This window comes from Protomyctophum bolini, assembly GCF_963924005.1.
Source record: "Protomyctophum bolini genome assembly, chromosome: 7".
In the NCBI taxonomy this organism is placed as follows: domain Eukaryota; kingdom Metazoa; phylum Chordata; class Actinopteri; order Myctophiformes; family Myctophidae; genus Protomyctophum; species Protomyctophum bolini.
In genome coordinates this window covers 7,601,031-7,624,054 of record NC_137868.1, presented here as the reverse complement: position 1 = coordinate 7,624,054, position 23,024 = coordinate 7,601,031, and the positions used below count along the sequence as shown (strand labels likewise).

General features: G+C 44.8%; 1 protein-coding gene across 1 annotated transcript in view; it reads left to right on the top strand.

The window, feature by feature from the left end:
- Positions 1 to 1,440: 1,440 nt before the first annotated feature.
- The window catches only part of mms22l (MMS22-like, DNA repair protein), a 39,078-nt gene continuing 17,494 nt past the window's right edge, over positions 1,441 to 23,024 (top strand). The window contains exons 1-15 of the mRNA XM_080768016.1: positions 1,441 to 1,569; positions 3,417 to 3,613; positions 4,261 to 4,386; positions 5,635 to 5,687; positions 6,333 to 6,420; positions 6,861 to 7,041; positions 7,308 to 7,401; positions 8,687 to 8,817; positions 9,796 to 9,909; positions 10,420 to 10,596; positions 12,574 to 12,636; positions 13,173 to 13,292; positions 14,197 to 14,432; positions 19,971 to 20,187; positions 21,175 to 21,464. Coding sequence (XP_080624142.1) covers positions 3,426 to 3,613; positions 4,261 to 4,386; positions 5,635 to 5,687; positions 6,333 to 6,420; positions 6,861 to 7,041; positions 7,308 to 7,401; positions 8,687 to 8,817; positions 9,796 to 9,909; positions 10,420 to 10,596; positions 12,574 to 12,636; positions 13,173 to 13,292; positions 14,197 to 14,432; positions 19,971 to 20,187; positions 21,175 to 21,464 — 2,078 coding nt within the window. The 5' untranslated portion in view covers positions 1,441 to 1,569; positions 3,417 to 3,425. The remainder of the gene's footprint in view (positions 1,570 to 3,416; positions 3,614 to 4,260; positions 4,387 to 5,634; positions 5,688 to 6,332; positions 6,421 to 6,860; positions 7,042 to 7,307; positions 7,402 to 8,686; positions 8,818 to 9,795; positions 9,910 to 10,419; positions 10,597 to 12,573; positions 12,637 to 13,172; positions 13,293 to 14,196; positions 14,433 to 19,970; positions 20,188 to 21,174; positions 21,465 to 23,024) is intronic.

Sequence of the window (23,024 nt, the reverse complement as noted above, 5' to 3'; positions counted from 1 at the left end):
TAGCAGATATACGAGCTTGCTAAACATATAACTTAATTAGATAGATTACCTATTTAGAAAATAAAACCTGTGCACCTCCCCTCCCCCCTCCAATGTAAACAAACAAACAAACCTCATATGTTATGGCGGGGGTCCGTGCCTGGCACTAAATCTTTTCATGGCTAAAAAACATCTGAATGTGGGGGTCCTTGACATGAAAATGTTTGAGAGCCACTGCAGCCCACTAAGCTGTTAGCTATGTACACCCAAAGTCCCGGACAAACAATCCTTTGCTTCAGTAAAAAACTAAAAAGGAACACATGGGTCTTCTTTCAAACGAGGCTTCACTAAAGCGCGGTGGGAGGGGGCGAAGAAACAGGTTGAAATCACACACTGACTCCCTTCAGTGTGCACTGTCTGTACAGTGTAGTCAGTGTACTGTCTACAAAGGAATGAATGGGTTTGTCACTTTGTCCTAGTGTAGCAAGGCAAAAAGAACTCCATTTACCTTTTCACATCCCGAAGATAGAAGGACGCTTTCACGCAGACACGTAGCCTAGTAGGCTAATTCCTTCCTGTTGCAGCTGAGCTCACAATAACATATGGATAATGCATCGCCAAAAAGAAGTATATATCCCGTTTCTCTCTCTTTTTTGGTTCATGTATTATCTGCTCTAGTCAAACAAAACAGCTGTGCAAAGAAAAAAACGATTATTAACCGTGCCATATCGCCTGCATTTACGTGTAAAACAACGGGCTGTATATACCGTATATAAATCGAGCAGGCGTGGGGAACATCCTTCGCGTGTCCGAGAAAGGATTTTGAAAAGATGTGAGAAATGCATTAGAATGCAAGAAACGGTGTGTGATGATGGCGAGGAGAGGGACTGTTGGCAGAGACAGATCTGCATATGGAAATTAGGGTTAGCCGGGATACAATTTTTTACTTAACCGATGCACTGGTGTTTTTAATTAGATGGAGGAGACGTCGCTGCAGAGACCTGACGGGCACTTGAGGAAAGTGACTTTGGGGCGCGCGTGCGCACACACACACGACACGAATCAGATAAGATCTTATTCTGAACTTTTTCAGTTTATCATGAAAACCCCTGAAATATGAATTCAAACAAACATCTAATAACAAACAACCTCAGCAAGTGTCGCTTTTATGTGAAATTAAAACTATACCTAACCTGAAGCGGTACATTTATGTAAAATGATATATATAAATATATCTTATTCTCTTCGGTTTACAGTATAATGATTTGTGCTGAACATCGCAGATCTGCAAGCTCACCACGCCTCGCGAACCCGACGACGCGTGAGCTTGTAGATCTGCCATTCCCGGCGTGCCTACCGCACAAACTTCCGACCAATCGTCGAGCACGTCGGTCGTCCGTCTGATGTGCGCATGCGTGAGGCAAGCGCGCGGGAGAGAGTGAAAACGAAAAAGCCAAAACAAAACAACAACAGAGAGAGACACAGCCGTGCTGTCACTGAAGCTGGATTTAATACAGCTTATAACTGCACCGATCACCGTGTTTCTACCACATTACTGGATATATCACACGCACACACCAAGCACAAAAGGTTTGGCCCCTGATCTTTGCTATTGTAATTAATTAGATGCCGTTTCTCACTGGAAAGCTGTAGCTCTGTAGCCATGTTGATAAGCGGGCTGATAAGCCAGGTTTACTGTGGGCTTTACTTTTGCTGCAGTGGAAGCATAGACTGTTAAGACCAGAGTGAAAGACGTGTTGTGAGCTTGTAGGTTGGATGTTTGTGATTGTGAATATAGCCCACGTAGCCTATAAAATAAGGCTGAATAATAGGCACACGCTCGCAGCCTCGCACTCATGTTTCAGGGCTAAAATGTACTACAATATGTATCTCACAAACACACACACACACACACTGGAAGAAGTACACGTTTTTTAACTAAAGTAAAAGTAGAAATACAACAATATCAGAATTCCCCGTTACAAATAAAAGCCCGCACATTATTCGCATCAAAATATAGCTTGCAATATCAAAGAAATACTCTAGCCACGCAGTGCATGGCCTCAGTGTGATATCATATATTAGTATGGCCATGCGAGGCTAAAAGTACTCAAATTATAAGTACTCAATTCTCACAACATGTCGTGTTGTTGTTTAGTCCTAGAATATTGTATGCATTTTCATTCCATATCGTCACGCTAGCACTCCATACTTTGTAGTTTGTACTCACCTCATCAGTCGCAGGCTGCAGCTATATAGTTTTCATATCCATTTGAAGGTTCTGGCAGAAAACGTGTGTTTTAGTCAAATATCTCCACTTTCCCTTTGCCACAAGTTTGTGTTTCACACGAACACATTTCATATTCATACAGTGAGGCACTGGCACGCTGACTGACGCAACAGACAGACAGGTGTCATTAATTACCTGCACCGTGACGCACCTGTCTAGTATTGTGCCATTAGGCTATAGAACTGATGCTAAGGCTAGCCACTATAGCCAGACCGTTTATATATTATATAACTATATGGGCTGCTAGACCTACCAGCTCTGGGCTAGACCAGAGTGAAATACGTGTTGCGAGTTTGTAGGTTGGATATTTGTGAATACACTTGTCAGACTTGTGGCCTATAAAATAAGGCTGAATACTTCCTCTTCTAAGGAAGTCTCTCTCTCTTCCAAACATTTCTACCTTAACCAACAAACCCACTGATGCACTCAGGGATTATGGATGTACTGTGTACGCAGACATAAGAAACAGATTGTCCACAGGTTCAATGTCATTTTGGTTTGCATTTACTTTCCAAAGTGCAGTGAATGATACATTATAAACAGTCACATATTCTCTTCCTTGTTATGGCATGATCTCTGTGCTGTCTTTCTGTCAGTCAGGTAAAAACCAGTTGTCCACCAGGTGCATGCCACTCCCCAATCACCCAGGCCTACTTATGCTCTCCGTCTCCATCAGTCAATTAGGCCTGGGGAGGCGTGCCCTTGGTGTCCAAACAGTGATTCAATTACATAATAACCCATCAAACCAATACCCAAAAATGCAAAATTATAACTATAACAATTGTGATTATAATAATAAATACACATACAAAACAGTGAGGATGGCTTCTACAATATATATTGGCCTATATATATGCATTCATATAGCACCTTTCTCCAAAGCGCTTTACAATGACTACTTCACATTCACACACCGATGGCAGAGGAAAGTAGGAAACCATGCAAGGCACCAACCTGCTCATCAGGAGCAGTTAGGGGTTCAGTGTCTTGCTCAAGGACACTTCTAACTCCCTCCTCATTCTCATATTCTATTTGTAATTATTTCGGAGCTCCGTTTATAATCCGAGTTAAACTTTCTCATTTGTATTGAGGTGTGTGTGTGTGTGTGTGTGTGTGTTCTAACTTTTATGCCTTTTGTTCCACCCAGAGAAGCGGCATGTCGGGTGACTTCGGCCAGTCTCTGACCCCGCCGGTGTCTCCCTTCTCGGACGATCACGTGTGTGGGTTGAGCGAGTTGACCCCGTCACCGCCGGCCTGCTTCTGCTGCTCCCATGAAGCCACGGGAGAGGAGGCCCCCTGCTCCCTCCCCTCAGAGGGATACGCGGGGAGGGGCTCCCTAAAACGGTTAGGTTCCTGTCTCTGTCGGGGGGGCGAGGGAGGGGTGGACACGCAGGGTTTTACAGTGTAACATAATTAATCAATCAATCAATAAATCAATCAGTTGAGGAGATACACAAGCAGGTTGTCTAACTTGTCATATATTCTATTCGGTCCTCTTCACTAGGGCTGGGCAAGTAACTGAACACAACCGTCATTGATACCTATAACCGACTTAATCGAATAATCGAGAAGCAAGTTTCTTTTTATATATATTTGTTCTATATTTTGTATATCAAGGAATCAACACTACACTACAAGTGACTAAATTGGTTAGTCTGATATTTTTACTTCATTTTTACTTCATTGTACAATGATGGTGTGCAAAAAAAAAAATAGCCCATCTGCAACTACAAGCTCTCGGCAAGTTGACTCGTGGCACATTGTGACTGTGAGCTTGTATATCTACTGTACAAGTTTGTAGATCTTTAAACAAACCGTCCATTAATCTAGGCAAACATTTGAAATAGTCGTGAATTGTGATATTGATTTGTCATCATACTCCTCCTCACTGTCCTCGGTCCTTACCCACCTGTTTTCCCTTTGTTCCACTAGATAGAAAACAAGATTATAGCACTCTCTGAGTCTCTGACTCCCTGTACTGTTGTGTGTAGGCTGCTGCTGCGTCTGGACCCAGCCCCTACGGACTGTGACACAGACACGGTGGAGGTATTCGGCTTCCTCTGGGTAACGGAGACCGCGCTGGTGGAATCCACCAAGCTGCTCTTTGGCCTATTCAGGTGAGTCTGTGGTCTGCGAGGCCATACAATACCATGTTTTCTTTATTATCAGCTCTCACTGAAATCTGTCTTGTTGCGACTCGGCAGCCATGTACTGTACTGTACTGTATGCAACACATGATTATAATACACATATTTGACACAACACAGAGAAACGAAGCAAACAAATTACGTTAAAGCAATGTCCAGCGTTCAGCCTGCCCCTGGCCATTGTTTTAATTAAGCCTCAAAATTGACTGATGAACAAAGGACCTCTGTAGCCTGACCTTATATATGACCTTGTATTTTTGGAATGCCGTCCTACCCGAAGGCAGAAACATATATTTCCCCTTCAAAACATGGCTATAGTGTCTTTTTACCCCCTTTTTCTTAAAAACAACTAAAACAATGTGCTAAATACATTTACCCCTACATCATTCACAAATGGTAAATGGTGCATTTATATAGCGCCTTTATCCAAGGCGCTTTACATAGATTGTGCATTACATTCACCCATTCACACACACATTCATACACCGATTGCGGCGGATACCATGCAAGGTACCAACCAGCACATCGGGAGCAATTTGGGGTTCAGTGTCTTGCCCAAGGACACTTCGACACAGGAGGAACCGGGATTCGAACCGCTGACCCATGGATCATTGGACGACCTGCTCTACCTCTTGAGCCACAGTCGCCATTACAGTGTCGGGGAGGGCAAAATAAATAGCAAATAAAAATAGTTTTTAATACTGTTTAGAGAAGTTGTCCAAACATTATTTATGTGGAATGGATATCGTGAAAAATATACCAATGAAAGATTATATATAAAACGCACGCACGCACACACACACACACACACACACACACACACACACACACACACCTTGTGTCACAGTATTTATGATTGTAGTGTAATACAGTTTGACTGCTGCTGCGGATCTTCAACATTATTAAATAAGACTCCTACTACTACTGAGAGAGTGAGGATTTTATTCTCTTTCTATAATACGTTTTCTGTGAATCTGCACCCAGAGCACAGGCCTGAGCCCTTAAAGACTGTCTGAGTTGAGCGTGCCTTTCCCCTGCAGTGAACTGTAGCGTAATACAACCTGCTCTGAAGGTCTGCTTTACAGAACTCTGACCGTTTAGCCTTGGAGTGGAAGATTTCAAGTTCTTTCATTGAATTTTAATTCCTGCACACATGAATGTGAAGAAGACCAACATCCACAACACTCTCACAACACTTTGCTTTCTGAAATGTTTCAGACAAAAACTCTTCAAGCTTGAGACCCTGGTTCGGTCCAGTTCCCATGATTTTGGTAAGCATTTTATATGTTCAACATTAAACATTAAAGGATGACTTCGCCCATTTTCAACCTTCATATAATTGGTCCTCACTAATGCTCATTATGTTATGGCACAATTTGTTTCCACTTAGTTTGTGTCTCAGAGGAGAACTGTGGACAGTTCAGAAACCTCTGTTACCTACAGTAAGCTCACAACGCCTCCCATCGTGACGCGTTGTGGTAAATGGTAAATTTATATAGCGCCTTTATCCAAGACGCTTTACATAGATTGTGCATCAATTCACCCATTCACACACACACATTCATACACCGATGGCGGCAGAAACCATTCAAGGCACTAGCCAGCACATCAGGAGCAATTAGGGGGTTCAGAGTCTTGCTCAAGGACACTTCGACACCAACTCTGGGGGAGCCCGGGTTCGAGCTGGCGACCTTGCGGTTACCATCCAGCCACTCTACCGCTGAGCCACTGCCGCCCGCACCGTTGTGAGCTTGTAGATCAGCTATTTTCAAATAGCCGATATATATATAGGTTTGAAGTGATCGTGTGTTAAGTCACTTCGTTTGGGCTTCTTTTCATAAAAGGTTGCTTATTTCTCTTGCAAAATCTGACAACGCACAGTCGCACACAAACATTTATGTTTGTCCCATTATCAGGTCAAGCGCCCAGCCTTCATTACGAGGCAGAGGAACTCAGACAACAGTGTGTGTACTTCCTCCAGTATGTCAAAGTCTTCGTGTACAGGTGAGTTATGACAAACGCCACATTCACTTTCTTGGCTTTTTTTTCTTCTTTTACCACAAAACATGTAATCAAGTAGATTTATTCTATAAACACTAGTATTATACGTGTTCTATGTCATATCTGCATATTTTAACTTTTTGTGTTTTTGTTAATTAACACCCTGCATGATCATACTACAGTGTCAGACAAAGGTATCATCAAAAAGCTAGTACTGTATATCTGCTACTTTAGCTATTTTCAAATTTGAATCCTGAAAAGTAACTGTTTTGGACATCAATTTGTGTTGTATACTGTGTATATGCACTGGAAGCAAGTCATTTATGATAACCACATGAGTAGATAGATAAATGTACATAAACAAGAGCTTGTGACTAAATAATTAGGACGTTTCCATGTTACAGGAACAATACCATGTTCTTTTTGGTGTATGATCCTTCTAGGTACCTGGAACCGTCCGACAGCCTGGCGGGTCCCTCTCACCCCTATGAAGAGCTGGAGGCCCGGCTCCCCTCAGCCCTGCTAGAAGAACTGTTCGGGGTCACTCTCCTCATAGGGCGACTCCGAGACCAACCGGCCAGCGTACAGACCAGCGCCTTCACCATCCAGAACCAGCAGGGAAAGGTGCTGCTGCTCAACAACATTGGCATGATGCCATGTCTTCTTCACTCATGTAGTCTATAATCCTAGAGCCTGTGGCTGTAGCCTCAGGCACCATTTCAAGACAGTGTAAATGGATAATATATTGCTTGCAGGGTAAAGTTTTGGTAACTGCTGGACAGTCACAAGGATGCCCCCTAGTAGATAGATATATAGATAGATAGATAGATAGATAGATAGAGTAGATAGGATATTCTATATGACTCACATTCCTCGGTGTGTTTCTCCAGATATTTCCTCCCTCCTGGCATTTGTTGCACCTGCACCTGGACATCCACTGGTCCGTGTTGGAAATCCTCCACCTGCTTGGACAGAAGATGCACGGTAAGGCATTACATTTTAAACAACTGTACGTTATGCATTTAGCTCATTCTCTTCCCCCCAAAAACCAGTTAAAGAGGTAAAGTTCCTGCCCACCGTCTCAGAGACTATAGGCGTTTAATTCCTCCACGGAGCATGATCAGACTTGGCAGTTGGACCTTGTTGACGGGAGAGTGTAGCAAACTAGCAAAGCGGGGAGGGTGATGTCTGTCACTGCACTGGACTCCCATGGGTTGGTCCTGCTCAGTGTGGGTCACTAGGAGGAAGGCAAGGGACACATTTAAACAACGAGGCTATTCAATGTGGGTTTACCCAGAACACCAGGCAAAGGAAACACAGTAATGACATTAGGATGCATAAAAGAAAATAAGTAAAAATAACAGATGCAGCTACAGTGCAGAAGAGAAAGAAACAAGACGAGGTCTTTAGTCGTGTTTCAAAAGAAATAAGAGTGGCAGCAGACCTGCTGTTTTCTGGGAGTTATTCCAGATATGTAACTAAATGCTGATTACCCACTTTTGTTTTTCCATTTTAGGGACAGAAATCTGAGTGTATTTGTAAATTGCACTGTCTCCTTCTTTCCTCTGTTGCGTAACATCTGAGAATTGGTAGTTGGTGGGGTGGGTGGGAGAGGGTGAGCAAGCTGTCTGAGTGTATATATGCATCTGTACAGTATATTATCTGCAGTGTGTACTGTATGTTTTTATGTTTCTTGTTCATGTTTCATGGGTCCCCCTTATTAAATTAGATGCTGCATCTCAAGGGACTGTCTCTTCAATAAAGAAAGAAAAAGGTCTGGGTGGTTCATGATATCACACAAGATCAGAGATGTATTTTTGCCCGGCTAACCCGCAAAAATGTGAGAGCAACATAGCGTGCTCCTCCTCAGTGTCGGGTGAAAAGAGGTGGTCTTGACTGAGACACAATCACGATCGTCTGTGCTATGATTATGAATAAATAGCTGTACATTTAAGCCACCCTGAAGATGGTGTCTAAAGTTCTAGTGCCGTTCACACCATATAACTGATAACTATAAAGACAGTGCATGGCACTGGTACTGTACTGTACTCTGTGGGAACTGGAAACGTCTCTTTTATTCTAGCGGGCACAGCGAGGATAACATCTGTCTGTTATTGCAACAACAGGAATGGTCTTTTTTTTCCTCCCCGCCCTCTCTTTCTCTTTTTGCGCCACAGTATAACTTTTTCCCACCCTGACCTATAATCTGCATCTGTGGAATTGGCCTTTTCTTTTTCATGATCATTCCGCTCGTTACACCGCCCTGCAGGCCAGGTGGTGTACGCCCACCGGGTCGTGGACCTGACGGGAGAGAACCTGACGGATAGCAGCCTGTTTGAGGAGCACCTGTGCAGCCTGCTCTGTGACCTCACTGGCCTGTCCTTAGGCAAATACAGCAAGGTGGGCGGCGGGGCCTCTGCTCTCCTCTCTCCATCTGCGTGTGTGCGTGTGCGTGAGTGCGTGCATGCGTGCGTGCGTGCGTGCGTGTGTGTGTGTGTGTGCGTGTGTGTGTGTGTGCGTGTGTGTGCGCGCGTTTGCAATAACGGCATCGAGGTGTTTTTTTTCTTTCCGTTTGCAATATCCGTTCATTTATTCTTCTCTGAAGCATGATGATATTTCAAATCTAACTTTAAACACTCGAAGCCTCATTTTATACGATGATGTCGCAACGAAATAAAATGTTAACGACGTGGCCAAAATATGGATGCCAGGTTTAACCCATTCTGAACAGGAACCCATTTTGGTGTAAGCATCATGTTATGCTTTAGCTATTGAAAAATAGCAGATCTACAAGCTCATAGCGCGCCACCGAGTGGCGCGCTACGAGCTTGTAGGTCTGCTATTTTTGAAAAATCGAAGAACGACTGACATTTTTATAATCTGATCTCAGGTCAGAATGGGTTAATCAGACCAGTGTGTGTCCAGTGGAAACCTCGTATGAATCTGATCTCAGGTCAGAATGGGTTAACGAGTCCGTAAGCAGGAAGTATCCTAACCAAGTATGTGTAGGATATAGGCCTATAACTATATGGTATCATGTTTTACATTTTGTCAGACCACAGAATAATTATGTTAAACCACCCAGCCAAATTAGAAGATAAAATGTATATGAGACTGACGGATGAACAGAAAAATGCGTGGTATTTTATCATGAACATGGTGGTGAGGACCAATTATATGAAGATAAGTTGAGAGAAGTGGTCCTTTGGCGGGAATCCCTTTTGGTGTTAGCATTTATGTTATGCTTTAGCTATTGAAAAATCAAAGAACGACTGACATTAGAAACATAGCTTTTTCAGAAAACTGTCATTTTCAAACGGACATGTTTAGAATCTGATCTCAGGTCAAAATGGGTTAAGTAAAACATGTGTTCAACAGGTGAGGCCCACGGAGGCCCTGAGCAGCCATCACTACCTGTGCACCTGCACCAAGGAGCTGTGGGTCCTCCTCATGCACCTGCTGGAGCACCGGAGTAAAACCCTGCACACACAGGTGACTTTTTTAAATGCTATGATGAATTGAATACATATAGGACCACAATGGAAACAAGTGCGCATGCAGGACTTTTTGCCAGGTGCGAAGCAGCCTGGCCTACATTTTGCATGCAACCACTACTGACGACCATAAAGCGCCCCTCACTTCACACGGGTGTGATATAAAGTAGTCAACTAAAAATAAAAATAAATCAACTAAAAATATTCTAGATGGGAACCCCTTTTGGTGTTTTAACTAAGCATTATGTTATACTTTAGCTATTGAAAAAATAGCAGATCTACAAGCTCATAGCGTGGCGCTGCTATCTTTGAAAAATTGTGAAAATGCGACACAAATCTTTGAAGATATATTCTTTCAGAGCAAACGTTTTTTTCAGGCCTAAATGGGTTAACTTGCAATCCATTGGAACACAGTTATTTTTTCTTAGCCTAAAAAGTAAGAGTTTATAGGCCCCACCGGCATCATCAGCGATAATTAATAATAATGCTTGTGTTTCCCCCTTGGCAGTCTTTCTGGAGCTACATGAACGCCCTGCTGCGGCCCCTGGTCGCGGGGAAGCCCCCGGCAGAGCAGTACAGCGGGCTGCCCACCCACTGTAAAGACCCCCTGGGCTTCACCTGGTGGCTGCTCACCCATCTGGCACAGCTGGGGCAGTACAACCGCAACGGGAGCCTTCACAGCGAGGTGGGCTCCGCCTGTCTGTCTGTTCGTCTGTCTGTCTGTCTGTCTGTTCGTCTGTCTGTCTGTCCGTCCATTAACCACTTAAGCCTCAGTTATACAGAACAAAAATACGGCTCGAATGGCCCTCCTAAAGGCCTCACCGAAGGTTTTTTGGGCTTCCTCCTCATGGAGGATGCAGGCTGGGGTGCCATCCCATACTGCTCCCCTTAGTTGCTACCTAACAATGAACTGTTGCATTCCTAATATGTGAGCAAAACAATTCAATAATAACAAATGTGTAAATATAACGGGGATAAAAAGCATGCTTTCCCAGTTAGGATATATTTTTAAGAGCGGTGCTAAGCGCTTACAATAAAGCGCTTTGTGTGTAGGTCTGTCTTTCTGTTTGTTTGTTTGTTTGGAGCACAGGATGTGTAGCATGACCTATTGATCATTTTGGTAATTCACACTGAACAGTCAGTTAATTAGGGTCACACACACACACACACACACACTTAACCGCTCAGTTCACACTTTGGTGTGATTTATAAAGAAGTGATATGCATGTGAACAGCCAAACATAACCTACAAATGAACAACATGAATAAATGCAGTCTTTTTTTCTCCACCCCCCCCCCCCCCCCCCCCCCGACACATTTTTGGAAATTCATTTGAATAATTCATGCCTAAAATAGTGCTTGTTGTGTCATTGCAAAATGTGAAGTACTACTTGGAGCTGGCTACCTAATCCCCCATCTGCTTCAGCGAGCTGCTTAAAAAAGCAGAGGTGGTGGACACTAGCAGAGATTGTGCATTTACTTAAAGGACAACTTTAGTTTTTTTCAACCAAAGTTCATGTTTTAGGTTGTTATTAGAGAAACTAAAAGGTGAGTGTTAATTTTCCTTCATTTGCTGCTTTCTTTTGTTTTAGGGATTTTAGAATTTTTTAACAGGGACGGGGGCATTCGAGCATGGGGCTAAATATGTATTTTTTCACCAAATCTTATGGCGATTTCTTTTTTTTATTACTTACTATAGTCCTACTAGACCTCAAGAAATTACATCTGGCCACAACTGACATATTGAGCCTATAGAGCGCCGCAGTCCCGCCCCCTTTCAGAAAAGCGAGTGGCCCAGGAAGTGGAAGCCCCATGCATTCTCCCATCGGCACTTTTAATATAATTTATTTAAAGACGGTTACGCCGCGGACAAAGCCAATTCGGATCGTGACGAATCATGACAATGAACACAATATTTTGGGCCGATCAAATAATTTATAAGACGAAAAATAAAACAAATAGTGTTGTCTCCTGACTTTCTTTTCTTCTTTCTAATGATTTGATCGTCCCAAAATATTGTGTTCATTGTCATGATTCGTCACGATCCGAATTGGCTTTGTCCGCGGCGTAACCGTCTTTAAATAAATTATATTAAAAGTGCCGATGGGAGAATGCATGGGGCTTCCACTTCCTGGGCCACTCGCTTTTCTGAAAGGGGGCGGGGACTGCGGCGCTCTATACACACAGAAGCCTTCCCCAGTAGGCTACCTTCACATTCAGTAGATCCTGTGATCTTCTGTCGCCAGATGTCATTTCCTGGGGTCTATTAGGACTATAGTAAATAATACAAAAATAAATCATCATAACAATTTGTAAAAAAAAAATACATATTTAGCCCCATGTTCGAATGCCCCCGCCCCCCTGTCAAAAAGAGCTAAAATCCCTAAAACAAAAGAAAGCAGCAAATGAAAAGAATTAACACTCTTTCTCTAAAAACAACCTAAAACATGAACCTTGGTTGAAAAAAACTAAAGTTGTCCTTTAAGTACATTTATTTTAGGTTGCTTTACTTTAGTATTTGTATTATTGGACTCGTCACTTAAATCAATTATTTCAATTGACTGTTACAGAGCTCCAATAATGATGAAGCCTGACTGACATAGAAAACATAACAAAAAAAGAAACAAAAAACGCTCTTCTAACACATTGTACATTATCACAGAAACAGCTGGATGATAACTGGAGCTTTGTGGAAGAGTTGCTGAAGTTAACTTGCAGCCCTAAGGTAATTATACTGTCAATATAATATAATGATAGATACTGAATACTCCTGGTGTGTGTGTGTGTGTGTGTGTGTGTGTGTGTGTGTGTGTGTGTGTGTGGGCTTATGCAAAATCTAAAATGTAATATAAGATAGGATGTTATGTAGACAGATGCCATGTCATTGTTGACCTGACCTGGCATCCATAGTGTGTATACTTTCAATTACTATTTCATTACTATTTCTATCCATTTGATGTACTGTATCACCTTGTGTTGTCCTTGCTTACTGTAAATCGATCTGGATTAGGAGTGTCTGCTAAATGCCTAAATTGTTAAATTTAAACATCCCCACGAGTATAGCAGAATTTGTCGTCACGGGAAAGTGTTTGTTTTTAGAGTTAAAGTAATTAGGAAAAGATACATCATTGCTATAGTGTTGATGACCTCACAAATGTGTGTGTGTGTGTGTGTGTGTGTGTGTGTGTGTGTGTGTGTGTGTGTGTGTGTGTGTGTGTGTGTATGAACGTGTGTGCGTGCACGTGCGTGTTGCATGAACAGCTAGGCCTACAGGAGGAGCAGGTCAGGATGCACGTGCACTGCTGTCTCAGCGTGTGTCTGCTGTGGGAAGCCAACACCAGCACGGTGTCCACACTGTGGGATTACTACAGCAAGAACCTGGTGAGGACTCACTATTATTACACAATAGCACCAGTACTGTGTCCACACTGTGGGATTACTACAGCAAGAACCTGGTGAGGACTCACTATTATTACACAATAACACCAGTACTGTGTCCACACTGTGGGACTACTACAGCAAGAACCTGGTGAGGACTCACTACTATTACACAATAACACCAGTACTGTGTCCACACTGTGGGACTACTACAGCAAGAACCTGGTGAGGACTCACTATTATTACACAATAACACCAGTACTGTGTCCACACTGTGGGACTACTACAGCAAGAACCTGGTGAGGACTCACTACTATTACACAATAATCACAAGAACCTGGTGAGGACTCACTACTAGGCCTGTCACTATTATTACACAATAAGATGCTCCACACCCAGCTATATATAAACCAGTGCTTCTCAAATAAAACCTTTTCAAGTCAAGGACCCCCACCCAAATTTGTGAAACAATGGCTTGTTATCATACAATACGATTTCCTTTTTTTTTTGTCTTATATTTTCTTTTTTCCCCACAATATTTTGTAACTCATTTTTCACCCCTGTGTCAATTATCTAATGTGATCCTGGTCTCTACACACCCTCCACCAACCTAGTCCCAACTCCCCATACAGTATATGGGGGACATGGGGAGAGCAACGGACTTGAACTCATGCTTCCTTCATGCCTGAGTGTCCAAGTTGCTCCTTTACACCTGACAGGGGGGAGTTTCCCTGGTTGGACGTAGCGTGTGGAAGGAACACGTTATTCCAACCAGTTCCTTTCCCCTCCCATCAGGCGCCCCGGCTGGCCAGGGGGAGGTAGTTTAGAGACCAGGATTACTGCATGTTTTTTGTGAGGGTACCACTACCTACCCTCAATCAATGTTAGTTGTGGTTGTTCCCTGCAGAGTGGCTCCTTCACGGTGCCCTGGCTGGGGCTGTCGGGCCTGGGCAGTCTGTGTAAGACCCCCCTGGCTCTGCTGGAGCAGGCCCGGTCCTCCTGCTCCCCGGGCCCGCTGCGGTCTCCGGGTCACGCGCAGCTGTACCGCACGCACAACTCCTTCCACATGTTCCTCAGGGTGTTGGCCCTCTGCCTGGGACAGGGCAGCGCGGGCGGAGCCCCCCAGAGGCAGATCAAAGGAAGGTAAGGACAGAGATATTCCATCATTAATAAAAGACCTGAGACCAGATCCCACAAATGTCTTCTAAATCATAACGGTTTTCAAAAACATTTGACAGAAAAAGACCATATACAGATAAGACCTGAGGCAGATTCTACAATTGCCTACTATAAATCAATAGTTCTCAAACTTTAAAACTTAAAAAATGATGCCGTACTGGGTTTTGTGATGTCGTATGCACATGCATAAAATGAGTGTCAAAGTGAGTTAAACATTGATTAACGTCGTTTAATGCAATCAGTCACATAGGACTTTTCTGTTTGGATGTATGGGCTGTCAAGGCCAGGAAGTAGCTTTTTTTGCCACTCAGTAGGCATTCCTGGATAAATTCCGGGTATTATTCTGATGATAATGATGTCACACACATACCCTCTATGGGCAGAATGAGCTTCGTTTGCGTTTAATGCTCCATAAATAGTGACTTTGAGACTAGCCGGTTCACCTTACAGTGTAACTCAATATGGAGGCTATTTTTGGATTCTCTCAATGTCTAATCGACGACACAACGGAGCGAGACATCTTTGCCAGTTGGACTAGTTCCATCGTGACAATGCAGCCAATGCATTTCCAATGGCAGTCACATGGTTTGACACAACATTTTTGTTGTACGGCTTTCGGCTGTGTTTCGAGTTCGACTGCCCCCCTCCCCCCCTGCTCATACAAGAAAAATGCTGTGTCAAACCATGTGACTCCCATTGGAAATGCATTGGGAGCTTGCATCAGTGAACAAGTCTCATGCCTCAGCTATACATCAAGGTGTGAGTCAGGCCTGTAGGTTATAGCCCAGACGGTTGAGCTATAACCGTCCAATGGGCCAATAGTGGCATTGTTGTTGTTTTCTTTTGCCTTTGATATTGAATCGTATGCTTAGTGCCTTCCGCGTGTGCACTTGTGTGTGTGTGTGTGTGTGTGTGTGTGTGCGCGTGCGTGTGTGAGAGCACGTGTGCAAAGTATGTTTGCACACTTTCATGTATAAGCACGACTCAGTGCGTGCATGTGCGCACGGCACGCGCAGATTATGTCTTTGAATGGTGTGTGTGTGTGTGTGCAACTGTGCATGCCAGGTGTGGCACACACATACACACACACACACACACACTCTCTTTGATATTTGCTGAGCCCCCTGGTAGGGCAGGTGTCTCAGGAGTCAACCAGCTGCTGTCCAACTCCCAACGCCGCCAGGGAGCGTCCCGTTGAGCCCCACCACACCACCCAGCCCGAGACCACCTGCTCCACCGAGCACACACACCGTATAGACGTTCACTGGAGGAGAGGAGAGCACTGTGTACTCGGATAGACCAAGTACATCAAAACCTTTTATGTAAAAACAAGTCTGCATTGTGGTAACTGGTGCATTTATATAGCACCTTTATTCAAGGCCGCTTTACATAGATTGTGCATCATACATTCACCCATGCATTTATACACTGATGGCGGAAAAACCATGCAAGGCACCAACCTGCACATCAGGAGGAATTATATTAGGGGTTCAGTGTCTTGCTATTGAGGACACTTCAACATAAACTGTTTGGGAGCCCACAGGGATCGAACCGGGTACCTCACGGTTCCCATCTGGCTGTTGTTGTACCGACCACTCTACCCCTGAGCCACTGCCGCGCCTCTACATGCTGTTATTGCATTTTATTAAACCTATTTTGGGCGGAAACCCCTGTTGGTGTTTTAAGCATTCTGTTATACTTTAGCTATTGAAAAATAGCAGATCTACAAGCTACGAGCTTGTAGGTTTGCTATTTTTGAAAAGTCGTGAAAAAGGGGCCACAAATCTTTGAATATATATTTCAGAGCGAACATTTTTAACTAAAATATTGGCTTCTGGGGGGGTCCCTGGAACTACATATTTTGAGATGGGGGTCCGTGGCCCAATAGAGATAATACTGGGGGTCCTTGACATGAAAAAGGTTGAGCACCACTGACATATAGACACAAAGATGTTATGATTTAGAAGCCTTTTTTGTATGGTGCTACGGTATAGCTAAAATCAAAACATTTCACGGATGCTTGTCCGGATGGAATGGGTTAAGTAAACCCAAGCTGAGACCACCTGCTCCTCCTCAGCCTCCTTTAGCCTTGTGTGTGTGCGTGTGCGTGTGCGTGTGTGTGTGTGTGCGCGTGTGCGTGCGTGCGTGCGTGCGTGTGTGTGTGTGCTCACCAATCCTGAAAAGCTGATGTGCACACATCCAGAACCACAGCCTCAGACCGAACCGCCTCGCCCCATCCCGTCCCGTCCCGGTGTCCAGGAGGGCCCGGCTGGCTTGGCAGGGCGCCAGGGGGAACGGCGTGAGCCGCGGATAAATCCGCCTTAACCCATTCTGACCTGAGATCAGATTCACACGAGGTTTCCACTGGACACACACTGGTCTGATGAACCCATTCTGACCTGAGATCAGATTCTAAAAAAAAAATGTCAGTCATTCTTCGATTTTTCAAAAATAGCAGACTTACAAGCTCATAGCGCGCCACTCGGTGGCGCGCTATGAGCTTGTAGATCTGCTATTTTTCAATAGCTAAAGCATAACATGATGCTATAACACCAAAATGGGTTCCCGTTCAGAATGGGTTAATGACTTCCCTCTGTCTGGAACGTGCTCAGCAGCACTGCAGACACGAAAGGCTAATTAGCTAACGAGCGTGGCGGTTAATTCGCCTTAACGAAGCCGCGGCGGTTTCCAGCACGGATATAGAGAGAGAGCAAAGAGACTGCAGGGAGGGGGAGGGAGGGGAGGGAGGTGTGGGGGCGGGCGGGGGATGATACTGGCAGCAAACTGGACCGGCCTGGGACCCATCCAGAACCCCCTCCCCCTCTCTCTGTCTCTCAGGAGGACGCAGGGCGTGCCGACTGTGCCGCGGCGGTGGTGCCGTTTTGGGCAGCGTTCCCGGCGCTCCTGGCCGGGCCTCTGTGGGAGGCCTCGTGGCGACCGCATTAATGGGATCGACTGGGAACATGTTGATCGCCAACACTGGGGGGACTTGGGAGCATCTGCTCGCCTGCGGAAAAAAAGCTGTCCGCGATAAACAAACACACACGCACACAGACACACACAGAGGCACGCACAAAAATACTAATAATCCTGCCTTGGCTCTCCGCAGTGTGTTTTTTCCTGTACTGTCCCCGTCATTTAGTTCCATCATAATACCACCCATTCAATTAGGCCTGAGCGATAGAGCCATGATATGACATTGATATCTCGCGCTGTGAGACTGGATTATCGACCTGGGATTGTTTAATATCGTGACATATTAGGCCATTCAGGCATTTAGCAGCAGAACGCCAATCCAGAGCGATTTACAGTCGGGCAAGAACAAAAACATGGTAATACATCAAATACATATGATGATGATGATGAATCATGAATCATATACGTAATATAAGCTAAGAAGAAAAATAACATTGTTATGCTTTAGCTATTGAAAAATAGCAGATCTACAAGCTCATAGCGCGCCACCGAGTGGCGCGCTACGAGCTTGTAGGTCTGCTATTTTTGAAAAATCGAAGAACGACTGACATAGAAACATAGCTTTTTCAGAAAACTCATTTTTTAAATCTGATCTCAGGCCAAATTGGGATAAGCTAAGAACCCAACAGTGGAATATCTATTTAATTAAACTACTGGTATGCGTATACAGATATAACTTGTAAAAGTGCTCCTCGGAGCACAGGTCTCCACCAGGTCAGGGAGGTTATTGTGGGCCAGCAATGTTTGGGAATTCGCCAGTCAGGATGGATTATGAAATAATTGGACAGGGGTGCGAAACTCGGCCTTTGCGGAGACGAAAACACGTATGCTTCTCAAATAGTCAATTTACGGTTGATTGATTAACCCACGAGAGCAAGATAAGAGTCGCCTATTGGTTCTAAAATAACTGGTTTTTAAATATTTGTGGTTTTATTTGCTCAGCTTTGACTATTGTAAGTTCAGGAAATGGAAATGGAACTGAACTGTTTTAACCTGCTCTCTGACTCTTTCTTCTTTTGTATCGCCTGTGTTCCTTTCTATGGTGTGTGTGTGTGTGTGTGTGTGTGTGTGTGTGTGTGTGTGTGTGTGTGTGTGTGTGTGTGTGTGTGTGTGTGTGTGTTTTGAGCCACACAGCAGCACCTCCTCCCCTGTGTGGGTGGGGGTGGGTGGGCTGCATCTCCGTTTCTAAGGCTTCTGAGTGTCCAGCTGCAGGGCAAACAGCCAGGAGGCGTGTGTGTGTGTGTGTGTGTGTGTGTGTGTGTGTGTGTGTGTGTGTGTGTGTGTGTGTGTGTGTGTGCATGCATGCGCGTGTGCACGCTTATCGTAACGTCACTGAAACCTCTTATCTCCATAATTTAAGTGTGTGTGTGTGTGTGTGTGTGTGTGTGTGTGTATTGATCTCTCCCCGGTGTTGCAGTAAATTGGCTGGGCTGCAAAAGGAGCGACCGCGCGCCCCACCGCTGTGTGTCTGAGTGTCTCTGACATTTAACATGATCTTTAAAGGCATTTCTCCACTGTGCCCGCAGGACCTATAGCAGAGAGCTGGGTGCTCTCTCCCTCTCTCCCTCTCTCTCTCTCTGTACGCCAGGCCTCTTGTAGCAGCGAGGGTGAAAGAGACAGGTGGTGGTGGTGGTGGTGTGTGGAGGAGGAGGAGGTGGTGTATCTCGTTGCTGTACGGGCAGAAAAACCTCTTATGTCTATAATCCATTCTCTTAACTTTTTAGTGCTTTTTTCGTAAGTCAGCGCCGTACTCCAGCACACTCCAGCGTCACACGCCAACGGATGCGTCGCGAGTAGCGGATCCACGCGGTCGAAACCGTGGCGCGTTTACCGCGTCCGATCCGCTATACTTGAATTTGAAATTGAACTTGAAATTATACTTGAATTTGAATGGTGAAAACAAAGTGACAGTTTTGTGCACATACATACCAGGTTTCCAAACGCCGACACAGAGACTGTATCTGTATGTATGGAGGGGAGAGTTCAGTTAGTCCAATGTTGTGAATCACTGTTGTTGTTCGGTTGTGAGCTAAATGGGCTCAGAGGAGCAGCTAGAGTTGGGCTGAGGATAAATGGGAATGAGAGAGAGAAAGAGAGAGAGAGAGAGAGAGAGAGAGAGAGAGAGAGAGAGAGAGAGAGGGAGGTGAGAGAGAGAGAGAGAGAAAGGCATGAAATGTTGAACAGTACCGTTTACCTCACATTGACACCGGCTACCTCACTCACTCTTTGAACTGAGCCTGAATGCTCTCTCTCTCTCTCTCTCTCTCTCTCTCAAAGTCTCAATTCAATTTCAAATAAATATTGAATGTAAATAGGAATAAAATATAGGTGTAAACAGAGCTGTGTTGCATTAGCAACTGTCTTGTGCATTTTCTGTCAGAGATAGTTATACATCCATACGGGAGAGGTTTGCTTGTATATAGTTTTGAAAGTTGACGGCAGCATTTCAATGTTTTTGCATCTCTCTCTCTCTCTCTCTCTCTCTCTCTCTCTCCCCCCCCTCCCTCCATCCCTCCCCCCTCCCAGGATCTACTCTAAGTTCTCCCAGAAGAAGATGGTGGAGCTGTCGGAGGCGGGCCTGCAGAACTTCCTGCTGCTGTTCGTGGTGGTGGCGAGGCAGGTGGAGCTGGAGGACGTAGCGGGCAGGGCGTCGGAGCTGCTGGGGCTGCTGCCCCCTAGCTGCCCCCCCGGGCACCGCAGCCTGGTGTGGAAGGGGCAGCTGGCGCTGCTGCTGCTGTTTCAGGTGCGGGGGGGGGGGGAGAGAAAATTGATTCATGATTTTTCACGGTTTTTCTTAATGCCACCAATATAAAAATGTAATGCAGAGTTCAGAATCGATTTAGATTTCTTTGTTTTTTGCTGACGTTATCTGGCTGCATTGAAGTGGGTGATTTAACTTTTCATGGTTTATATTGTTCATAATTGTTTTAAAAAGTTGTAGGATATAAAAAGCAAAGCAACTTGGGGGGGAGGGGGAGGGGGAGGGAATGGCAAAAACGGAATATTGAATCGCAAAAACAATTGCTGAATAATAGAATCGCAATATAAATTGAATCAGCACCCTACTGTAGGTACCAAGATCGTATGGAATCTAAGGTCAGTGAATCATCCCAGCCTAGTACTGTACAGATGGATTCCAGTTCTCAGTCGTCACCGCTGATTTCAGTCATTTGGTTTCAACGGAAGTCTTTTTCATGGAATAATGCCGCAGACCGAAAGTAGACGATCTACAAGCTCACATATTGGTTATTTTTGAGTGGTGCAACCACTCCAAGGAACAGCGTTGTCCCTATGTGACTATGTCCGTTTAGAGTACCAAGTCCGTTTAGAGTACCAATAGGGGGTGCTGTTGCACCACTCGCTTCAGACTGGTCTGATTTATGAAGATGATGCTGAAAGAGTACCGAAAGTGTTCAAACTACCAATAGGATAGATTATATTGAAGAGTGTTTTGAATTGGACAAACTAGCTATGGAATGCGTGCTCAGAAGCATCTTCCATAAAACGCTAATGGTCTCCGGTATTTCATAAAAGCAGTCTCATTGAAAAACATGTATTCTAATGAGATTTCATCGTTCGCTTGCTCGCATCACTGGCAGTTTAGATGGGGTGTTAAGTCTACATTATTGTGCTAATTGCTCAGGAAACGATTTAGCTTTAAACACTTACTAGGCCAGTGATGAAATGCAGACAGCATTGTGACAGCTGTATCCTTGCTGTGTCCTTCCAGGAGCGAGGCCTGGACGTCGGGGCCCAGGCCAACTGGCTGGCCTCGTCCTTCAGCAACACGGCCAAGGAGTTCTACAACAAGGACACGGACGCGTCCCGCCGGCTGGCCCTCTGGGGCCCGCTGGCCTGCTACCTGGATGGCGTGGCCGAGGTGTTCGAGACCGGCGCCTCCCTGGGCCTGTCGGAGGACCGGCTCCTCAACGAGGGCTTCGATTGGCTGCTGCCGGCGTGCCGCCAGTCGGAGCTGAGCTCCGCCCTGGGCTTCCTGCAGACCGTCCTGGCCCAGCTCAGGTGAGGCCTGTCGTCTGCTGGAGGAGCCAAAACACTCCGTTATTTTACACTTTACATTTTACACAGCTCAGGTGAGGCCCGTCGTCTACTGGAGGGGCCAAAAACACTCCGTTATTTTACACTTTACATTTTACACAGCTCAGGTGAGGCCCGCCGTCTGCTGTAGGGCCAAAAACACTCCGTTATTTTACACTTTACATTTTACACAGCTCAGGTGAGGCCCGCCGTCTGCTGTAGGGCCAAAAACACTCCGTTATTTTACACTTTACATTTTACACAGCTCAGGTGAGGCCCGCCGTCTGCTGTAGGGCCAAAAACACTCCGTTATTTTACACTTTACATTTTACACAGCTCAGGTGAGGCCCGCCGTCTGCTGTAGGGCCAAAAACACTCCGTTATTTTACACTTTACATTTTACACAGCTCAGGTGAGGCCCGCCGTCTGCTGGAGGGGCCAAAAACACTCCGTTATGTGAATAATCAAGCACAGGTATTTTATATTAAAGCTAATAATAACTGGCGTAGACGTCGGAGCACCCAGGCTGCTAATCCAGCCTGACAACGTGTCGCGGGTTCGAGTCCCGACCGCGACGACCTTTGATACGTGTCACTCCCCACCTCTCTCTCTCTCTCTCTCTCTCTCTCCCCATTTCCTCTTCAGTCTACTTTACACTATCAAATAAAGGCAGAAACAGCCCCAAAAATATCTTAAAACATGATGATAATAATTGAATATCAACATAATTTAACCCCATAAGTGTTATTTTACTGCTACTATACTTCATCACAGTGTGAAAATAGCAGATATAAATATAACATATAGAGGCCCACTTCCACCGTCAAAGTTATCCCACCCCTGCCCTACTTGATCACACAAAACCATCTAAAGTAGCAGATCCGCAAGCGCGCCCGCCCCGCGTATACCCAGCTCGTAGATGTGCTATACTTTTGAATTTGAACCCTGAAAAGTATAACAGTCTCGAACAGAAACAGGGATATAATACAACTAATGTATTATCACAGAAACGGGGATATAATACAACTAATTTATTATCACAGAAACGGGGATATAATACAACTAATTTATTATCACTCCAACTCCAAACACTCCTCGTCTCGTCCTCCTGTATCCTCGTCTGCTTCTGTCCAAATCCTTATTCTCCCTCTCCATCTCTCTCCTCATCCTCTCCTTGTATTTTCACCCTCTCCTCTTCTCTCCTGGGGGATTAACCCCTTTTGACCTGAGATCAGATTCTACAAAATGTCTTCTAAATCATGACAGATTTCTGAAAAAACCTACGTTTCTATCTCAGTGGTTCTCAAACTATTTCATGTCAAGGAAACCCCAGGATTCTATGTAATTGGCCGCCGGCCCCAATCTCAAAATATGTTGTTCCAGGGACCACCCCCTCCCAGAAGCAAAGATTAGAGTTAAAAGCGTTCACTGGGAAAGAATATATATTCAAAGATTTGCAAGCTCTACAAGCTCATATAGCGCGGCACTCGGTGCCGCACTATGAGCTTGTAGATCTGCTATTTTTCAACGGGCAAAATTTAAAAT